The sequence below is a fragment of the Thamnophis sirtalis genome, unplaced genomic scaffold (assembly GCF_051295495.1).
Source record: "Thamnophis sirtalis isolate CommonGarterSnake01/CBP01778 unplaced genomic scaffold, rThaSir2_p1.2 scaffold_8, whole genome shotgun sequence".
NCBI classification, from domain to species: domain Eukaryota; kingdom Metazoa; phylum Chordata; class Lepidosauria; order Squamata; family Natricidae; genus Thamnophis; species Thamnophis sirtalis.
The window spans coordinates 56,053,460-56,063,034 of record NW_028261388.1 but is presented as its reverse complement, the minus strand read 5'-3'; the positions used below and the strand labels follow the sequence as shown (position 1 = coordinate 56,063,034).

The 9,575-nt window shown below is 33.6% G+C and overlaps 1 protein-coding gene across 9 annotated transcripts in view; it reads right to left on the bottom strand.

Annotated features, from left to right (window-relative positions):
- Positions 1 to 228: 228 nt before the first annotated feature.
- The window catches only part of PDXK (pyridoxal kinase), a 76,928-nt gene continuing 67,581 nt past the window's right edge, over positions 229 to 9,575 (bottom strand). The window contains exons 11-12 of one of the 9 annotated variants that reach the window (XR_015697517.1): positions 7,803 to 8,125; positions 229 to 4,798 (exon numbers count right to left, since the gene is read on the bottom strand). Coding sequence is in view for 2 of the 9 variants with exons in the window: in XM_087721718.1 (XP_087577844.1) it covers positions 8,013 to 8,125 (113 nt within the window). In the remaining 7 variants the exon portion in view is untranslated. Of the gene's footprint in view, positions 8,126 to 9,575 lie in introns of all 9 variants that reach the window. The other 8 variants (XR_015697519.1, XR_015697518.1, XR_015697520.1 and 5 more) reach the window with 8 other exon arrangements.

The window sequence follows — 9,575 nt, the reverse complement described above, 5'->3', positions numbered from 1 at the left end:
TAGAAAATAATTTTCTCTTTATATGCTTTTTGGGGGGGTACGTATGTCCCTCATTAATTTGAGCAAAAGTAAAAGGGACCTTCTGGAGAATCATATCATCACTAGCTCAGCTATTATGCTTCATTTTAATGAAGCACAAGAGTTAGCAGACTCCATTTTTTTAAAAAAAGTACATAAATAGACTAACCATCACACTTTGTTCAACAGGAATTAAATCTTGGTCTTCACTTAGATTGTTCATTGACTTTATTATCTTTCTACTTATTACATATTTTAGCATGTAAACTTTACTACAAAATGGATAAAAGTCACATGTGCCAAACCAGAAAATATACAAACAACATTCTTCATAGGGACAGTGGCCACTAACAGTTATACACAACTGCACATCACGTAGATTCTTTTTTTCTGGAATAAAAACTATTTGTCTACTTATTGTCCCTACAACTTAAGAACAATTAATAAGAAGTATAAACATAGAACCATTTGATTTCTTCAATACAAAGCACTACACAAATGTCATAGACATAGAAAGTTTGCTCGCAAATATTCTCCATTTAATATTTTAGAGCTAAAAATATATTTCAAAGGCATCTTTAATTAAATCCATCTAGGGCTGTTGGGGTTGATCAAACTCTCTTTCTCATTTCCACAGCCATCCTCTTCTATCCAATCTTGCAGCTTTACATTCTTGGAAGAAGCTGATATGATGTACTGTAGCTGAGACCTAAAATTGTACAACTGTCTATAAAAATATATAATTTTATTTCCCTTGCTGAAGGCCTGCACTGCTAAGCCTTCAATTTCTACGTTAATTTCATGTACATAGAACTTTAAGACACACACAGAGAAAACATGCCACATTTTTCTAGACACAACTATTATTCTAATAAGCAATGCAATGAAAGGCAATATGTCAAAGATACACATAATTTCCACTTTTCAACATATGGCACAATTTAACAGTATTTTTTATGTGCTTCCTCTACTTTGTGTTCTTTAAATGCACCCAAACTATGATTTTTGATACAAGTCTTAAGTTCAAGAATACATTTTTGCTTTAAAAGGCAGGCAAACTTGGAGTACCAGTACCAGTTGCACGGGTATCAATTGTCTTTGGATGACATCATCCAGACCTAGGACTAGACTTTTGGAAAATAGTATATGCAGTTGGCCAAAATAGCACATCCTTCTCCATAGCCTCACTTTAATCCAAATGGAAGCAAGAGGGTAGTGTGTTTCTTTGCTATATTTGCTTTTTATATTTTGCCAATTTCACCATAAACATCACTTCCATTCTTTTAGGATGTATTTAAGGACTAAATTTTATGCTTCTTAAAAATTTGAGAAAACACAAATGCATTTGCATGTGTAACATCCCTAAAGGAAGAAATTCAGTATTCTAATTCAGCTGGAATTCTGCCATTTCCCATGCAGGTGATCTATTAACTACTCAACACCTAACACAGTGTTTTAGATTTGAATGAAATAGTTCAATAAAGTTCTCAAATTGCAACTTTGTTGAATTAGCACTCCAAGTCATGTTACCTTGTCATTAATATGATTTAAATTTGTACAGGATGATCTCTAACATTAGGAAAGGAGAAATATTAGGCCACAGTTTACATCACAAACAGACATGGTCCACAACATTTCAAGTTTAAAAGCAGGAGACTCTTGGGGGGAAATGGAATGAGAGGGGTCTATTAGTTGATATTGCTGGCTCTAGTATTCTTTTCCCACTAGAAGTTTCCAGTTCTTGTAAATGCAGATTTTTGTGTAAGCAGCTCAAAGATCAGAATAACTGATCAATAATACAGTCAGTTTCTGTATACTTTTTCCCAACTATTTTCATACTGAATGTGAGAGTACAAAGGCAATTTAATGTAGTAGCAAGCACTGATCAACCCCCTATCCCCCTAGCCTTAATCTAAAGGCCATGGGCCATTGCTGGCATTAGAGCCACCAAATCAACAATGATCAGAAGCAGAGAAAAAGATTAAATTCATTGTTACACATCTGGCAATTTCTAAAGTTCAGTTGTAAATTTAGTCACTTTAAATATCCCTACCTTACTTTGTAAACATATCAAACTAGATAGATGTACAGAATATGTAATGAAATGCTCATCATCCATTTTATCTACACTTTATATAGATTAAAACCTCATTACAAGGACTATGTAGTCCTTTGGAATTGATTTCCAAAAGGTACTTTTGATCCTGCATGCAATACTTTAAAACAGCTGCTTAGTCTTGGGAAACAAAATGGCTGATTTAATGCACTGCAGACAAGTGCTACCTTTGTGTTCATGAATATTCCAAATAAAACATCCAAAACTTTGTATAGTTCTTCTCCATACGACTTAATTAAATGATACCGATAACCATGCCACTTTAGGATGAAAAAAGCTCATTCTTTAGTAGATTGGGCTCTTTGTATGAACTCATGATTATTTGACTGTTGATTCTCTTTAGACATTTCACATGCTGATAATGATCCTCAGCCACCATTCACATTATGATCCTCAATCATCATCCACATGTTCATATCAAGTAATGAAAAATAAAATAAAATAAAGGCCACCTGATTTAACTAATCTGGTTTTGTTTAAGTTTGACATACCTTACAACAAAAAGAAAATCTAACCATAGTTATTCACAGTAGTATTGAATAAAGATACAATCTTTCTTGCTATTTATTATGAATCAAGGAACAAGTATGATAACAGTATCAGAAAGATTATAATTAACACCAAGATCAGGGAACTCAACAAGGCAGTATCTTTAGCTAGAAATCTTGGTCCTCTAAATTCTTTGTAAAGTATTGCATTGATCAGATTTGATGCATTTTGAATACAATTTGGTAAAGAAATATCAAAAGAAAGCAGTTTTAGTATCTGTACATGTTTCTCAAAAGCATGTTAAAATGCAAGGATTTGTATGTTTTCACACATGTATTTCTACTTATTTTCTACGTTATTATGTTCAATGTTGTGAAAAAGAATTGAATACATTAAAGTTAATTTAAGCTTCATTTTACATGAATTTTGGTCCTGCTGATGAGTTAGTAAAAGATTACACTATGTGCAAATGTAGTAGATGTTCCCCACGCAGTATATTTTAAAGAAAAAAAATAACTTCAAGGAGATAATTAATTGCTTAACCATTTCCCTGCTATTGATTTCTGTGCACAGCATTGTCATCTTCTGAAGCTATTTTGTTTAAAATCTAAGCATGTCAGAATTCAGTTACACTTTTTTAAAGAACATGATTGGCTTCTTGTGAATCACAAACAATTCAAACCATAGTAATAAAAATTAGTTTCGCAGATATACTGTAACGGTCCTTGCCAAAAGTGGGATACATAAGAGCTAGAAATTATCACCACCATTCATTTTTGTTAAAATAACTACTAAAAAGTAGTAGTGGTTATTCAATTTAGTGTTATATGTCAACATGGTTATACTTCTGCCAATATTAAAATACACACTATTTAACTTCTTTAGTTTCAGCATGTTTCTTATCTAGGCCAGATCAGCTTTGTGTCCATATGTCTTTCCGTTTGCGTGCGCGTGTGTGTGTGTAGAGAGAGAAAGAATGAGTCTAGTTCCTTGCATTAAAGTATTTTAAATTGCTGAGGCGGAAAAACATAGTTAGGTTCACACTTTAGGATACTGGCTAAAGGCAAGCCAAGAAACCACTCTATTGTTTGTATAATTCAGCCAGTGAATTTGCTATGGTTTATGATAGAGACTGGTAATCTTTAGAAATGGTGGATATCATTATACAATCTCACACAATACTGAAAGTGCCAAGCACATAACTGCATTTTTGTAATGCCAAAATGACATACAATTATCTCATCCTGAGTTCCCACAGAAGAATGGTGAGACTTCCTGTGATAGCACAACATTTTTTTTTTAAAAAACAGCATTTTACAGGATTTATTTAGAAATTTTGATGCCTATGTGTTACCCAAACCCACCTATGGTTATAGCAAATCCTTGCCTCTCTTCTGATCTATTTCACTGCTTTTTGGAGAAAAAAATGGACAGAGAGAGATGATTGGATACTGCCAGCATCTTCTTTCCTTATTCCAGATAAAAGCAGATGTGTGAGGATAGTGTTGGTGCCTGACGTGTATACTTGGGGAACAGTCCTCTATAATGTATATATTGAAACTCAGTTGAGGATAAAAATGACATGGATGGGCCTGTAAGTAGGACAACAACTCTATGAAATGTTCTTTCCTTTAAAAGATTATGCCGATATATGAAGTATTTGTTAGTAGCTTTGTGTACTTCTGATTCCAAAAGTATTGGGAACTGGTTGCTAAAAGAAAAAACAGTCATAGGGAAACTCAATCACTGTTCTATGCAATATGTAGTTTTACTGTATATATCTAATCAGATAATGTAAAGCAATTAAAAATCTCAGCAACTACCAATGATCTGTGATAACATACTGAACTTTTATATCTCCTTTTCTTTAGTGACTTCCTGTTGAGTCTCAAACATAAGAATCAATGTCTGTAGCAGGAGCAACAGTGTTTGCTCAATTTTCCTCAGAATTAGGGGAATGATTAAAATTAGCCAGCACAGATTTAAAAACACAGATAAATAATATTTAGTATTAAAATACATCAGTTTAAAGTAATATTTAAAATTTATTATAAAGTGAAGATGAAGGTTGATTTTGAAGGGATCTTTTCTTTCCTCCAAAAGGAATACTTTGCTGTTCTCCAGACTAGCTGGATGCCTGGCTAAGGTTACAGTTGTACTGACTTGGTGATTATTCTACAAGAGAAGGCATTTGAGAAGGTTTAACATAATTAAAATTCTGCATTGAATAAACATTCACTTTTTCTTTAAAAATAAAATAATTGTTATTTATCTAAGAAAAAACCAAATCCAAATGCTCAATTTGAGTGAATATATACTAGTTAACGTATGACAAGGGAAAAGGCAGCTAATTTTGTAAAAGACAAATTAATTCTCCTAGAGAATTACCAGTTTAATTGGTAGCATATTTTTGATTATTGCAGCTTTAAATATCTATTTTTCTATGAAAGATGATGAGCCTCAATATAGTTGCCCCAGATTTAGGAATATTATGGCACTAATTCACCTACTAGGAGCACAGGGCAAGAATGATGATTGTCAATTTTCAAATTTCCCCAAATTGTGCATAAAATGCAACTTTAATCCTTGATATGTTCTATACACTTTTAAATGTCCAGATTTAAAGTCTCTGTGCTCAGCTTTTTTTTCCAAAATTATATTCCCCCAGTCCAAATACTATGTTGGATATAGAAAGGGCAGTGAACACTGATATTGGATTTTTTAAAAGTTAGAATGGCAATTGTTGACATAACTACTTTGTTTGGTTCTGTTGGCAGGAATCTCATGTGGTTGTAGATTGTCACATTTCCTACATTTTAACTGCTTAAAGGTTATTTCATGGAAATGTTAACAATAGATAAATGACTTCAAATTTCAGTCAATTATAGAATTTTTCCATATTTCAACAAGAGAAATACTTTTTCAGATACAGAGTTTGCCTTTTGTTCTAATCTTAAAGGGAATGCATTTCTCTCAGATCTGTTAAACATGTTTTAACAGAAATCATGTTGGTATTTTGTCTCCAACAATAAAAAAGTAGGTAAAAGAAGTTCTTATTCAAAGTGAAAAAGAGACAAAGAAAAAAAAGAGTTCCATTGGTCTAAATTATTAAATAAAACTTTTCAAGGTATTGTTTCTATAGCAAACCAGGTATCCAGTCAAGATATAACTGGGTGATAGTGTCGGAATCTCCTGTGCTTTAACCTGAAAACCTGAAATCAGAATTCTACCAAGATGAGGTTGATTCATCTAATGGAATGCTTGAAGCTATGAAAAAGGGCGTATACTGGCATTTTCTAGTAAAAGAAGCAAATATGGCTTCCAAAACAATGCAGTGTCTAGGAAGTGGTTCAAAATGTCTTTAAGCTTCCAATACAGATGCTATGAGATTGCATACCAAAAGGCTGGACAGGGCATGTAGGCAATATTTGGCCAATGTAGTTTATGAAAACAATCAATGATATGCAAGTGTTGTTTACATTTTAATTCTTTCTGCAGGCAAGATGTAGATAGACAGTTTACCGCCCATGCTGCTGTCATGCTTAGCAAAGACATTAATGCCTACCCATTAGTGAAAGGCTATTCCAGAAGACAGAAAAGGTCTTATATTGCCCTAGCCCTAAAATAGGCCACAAGTGAGAAACTTGTTTGATGCTGAAGACCACTTTGGAGAAAGAAAGAAAAACCCTTTCAGGTGTATGAAGGTTAGATCATTTAAATATTTTTAATGAATGAAAGTTAATAAGTCTTTAAGATTCTAAGAATGGAATTCACAGGTTGGTTCAAGAGTTTCATGTGTTAATGACAGCACTTTTGCAAGAATCTGAGATTCAAAGATGTCCCAAGAAAAAGATATTTATAGAAATAATGAAAATACCCTGATTACCTGTAAAGAAGAAGGATCGTGGATTGATATGATACCCTGTTTTTTCTATTCCATATTACTTATGAAAAAATCAACAATGGGGGAAAAGAAATGAGACTTAAGATTTAAAATTAACTGTGCATGATCTTAAGACTAATAGATAAAGAGAATCAAAGCCAATTTAGTAATTTCAAAGAGATTGGGCGGAAGAGGGTTTAATGACTGAGGTTTAGACAACAGGTTCCTGATGCTTAGTTGGCAACTGTAGCTGGTTCTTTCAGAGGCAAAGATGGTCACAAACACAGTTGCCAGTGAAACATCAAAAAATCTGTTGTCTAGGCCACCCTGAAGCCCAACACCTCACAACAGATACTGGCCATGAAAGCCTACACCAATATATTCAAAGAGATTGCATTCAAAAGAAGTCCTGTTCTCTACTGACTTCCAAAGTATTTAGGCATATTTACATTTCACTGCAATGTACAACTTAATTATTTTAGAGTAAAACATTAATAACTGTAAATTCATGAGATTGGTCTGTACTGGTTAATCAATATTAATGGGCATTAAACTCCCAGAAAAATCTATGTTCTTTTCCGGTGTGCTATTTTTTGAAAGGGATAGAAACTGCAACAGCAATGCTTAGTTTGTTAAAACTCTGCCTCTGGGGTAACTGATTTATTAGATGGTGCTTTAATTTAATTTTCCATTCATAGAGCAGGAATACCCTCACTCGCAGCAATAAACAATGAATTGGTCTTAATATGTAACACATAGCCTTTCACATCACTCCTAGTTGTCAGAAGATGAACTGGGATACTCAGATTTTACAGTAAGTATTGGTTAAGGAAAAAGCTGATAAAATTGAATCAAACCTATTCTATCAGAGGTAGAATCACCATTATATTCTACACATCATTATTCTTTCTAAATAAAAATATGACATGGGATATGTTTAATAGTTTGATAATAAAGGATTAGCACCTCTGGACAGTGGAATCTTGGATTTATTCACAGATGGGAATGGTTCAGACATGTTATACCTCCAAGGCCTGTGTACAGTACCTAAAAACCCACCCACCCATCCCTTTACATTGCCTGAACCTCTCTTTTGCTCCAGTTGAGGTACTGAATATTTTAGCAGGCTACCAAACCTCTTCATTTAAGGGAAATGGTAAACTACTTAATTGGCACATGACACTTCATCACAGTTTATATACTCCGTCTTGAAATCTTTGGCAAGGCAGGAAACCTTGCGTGCTTATACCCAGGTTTTATAATGAGATTAAATTAATTTGACAGCCATTTTCATACCTGGGAGGGAGCTGTAATACACACCTAACTTTTTTTCTCTTCTTAATTCAAGCAAGTCCAGCACATGTGCTTGGTAGTGGATCTCATCTATGCTGGGCACTATTTCATGGAAGTCAGGTTTCTGTCACAGATCTAAGGCAAACATCACAATTTACAGGAAAGAAAATGAGGACATCAATACATTGTGCGTTGTTAGGAGATACACAACCTTTATAACACAGTAGCAGTTATTATTATCTCTGGATTTTCTATATCCTTTTTGCTTTGGACCATCCTCAGTTCCAGCTGGGCTGAATTAGGTTTGTTTCCTTCTCCAGCTTCGGCTTAAAAGAAAACAAACAAAAAAAATAATACCATGGAAATTTAATATTAATATAAAACAGCACAGAAGAAAATCTCAGTTCTCCTAGACCTATAATTCTCCCATCATGAATAAACTTTACTGTCCTTCTGCTAGTTTTAAGATCAGTGCATGAAGTTTTAATATAAGAATTGTGAAATCTGTAAGTCTCAGATATGCAAGTTTGGTTTTTTGGGTGTGTGTGTGTATGATGAATGTGAATGCCTGTCTCTGGGAAATAATCTAGTCTGCTCTCACTAACTGTTGGAAGATATTAACAATTTATTTACAGATAGACCCATGATCATAATGGAGTCTGTCCATTGCGGTTGTAAATCATGACAGTCATAAAATGAGTCACCCACATAACCAACCCAATTTGTATTTGTGTTTCAGTGAAGCATTTGTGTATGTTTGTGTATCTCACAATTATTACTATCTGTTTTTGTTCTGTTATTTTCATTTCATACATTGAAAACTGCACTTTATGGTTTTGTTATTTGTATTTTGAAGTTGCTTTTACAATGAAAATATTTGCTGTTTTCTCCCTAATATTTATTCAGCACCATGCTAATCCATCTTGTGACCAATATTCATAAACAGAACTATTTTCTGTAAATGGGGCATCTTTCTCCATTCCAGCATCACATTGGCTGGAAATTAGAAGAGTTGTAATTTTAATGCACTTGTCTGTTCCACTTTAAAACTATCTCTGCCGGTGGCTCTTGCAATACATTCTATATGTAAGATGAAAGGAAGATAAAAGAATAGAGCATCATAATTTTTCTTCCTGTTTCTAATGATAAGGCTTCAAATTGTGGCCCAAATTAAGGCAGTTCAGGAAGTAACTGGATCCAACTAATTTTAAAGATCAAACAGAAAGATTTATCAAAAGTTAAATTACTTTCTCCCAGAGATTTGTAAATTATCTGTAACATTTAAACAATGGATTAATTTAATCAGAACTTCAAGGTTGTAACCTGACTGTTATTTTGGCTGGGTTGTTACATAATATTGTTGTTGTCACTATTTCTGAAGAAGTAATAGTGGCCTGTTTTACACATAATGTAAACCAATATATGAGTGGATTCTCACATTATATAACCCCCACCAAATCACATTATGGCTTTTAGGGAGTCATAATGGGACAGTAACTAATTGGATTTACATAACAGACTGGGCTAAATGTTATAATTAGCTCCTTGTGTGAGTTTTGTCTGTATGATTAATGTATAGTTTCATGTGTTGTTCAAACCATAATTCATCAAACCATAAGATAAACCATGAGTTACTATGTTATATGAATAGAACCATTAAGTCAGCACAGAAGTCTAGTTGCCTCGTTATTATCTGACCATTTGATCCTTCTAACTAGAGGTACAAAAAAACTGAACAGGGGGCTTGAGCAAATCACATGCTCAGTCACTCAGCAA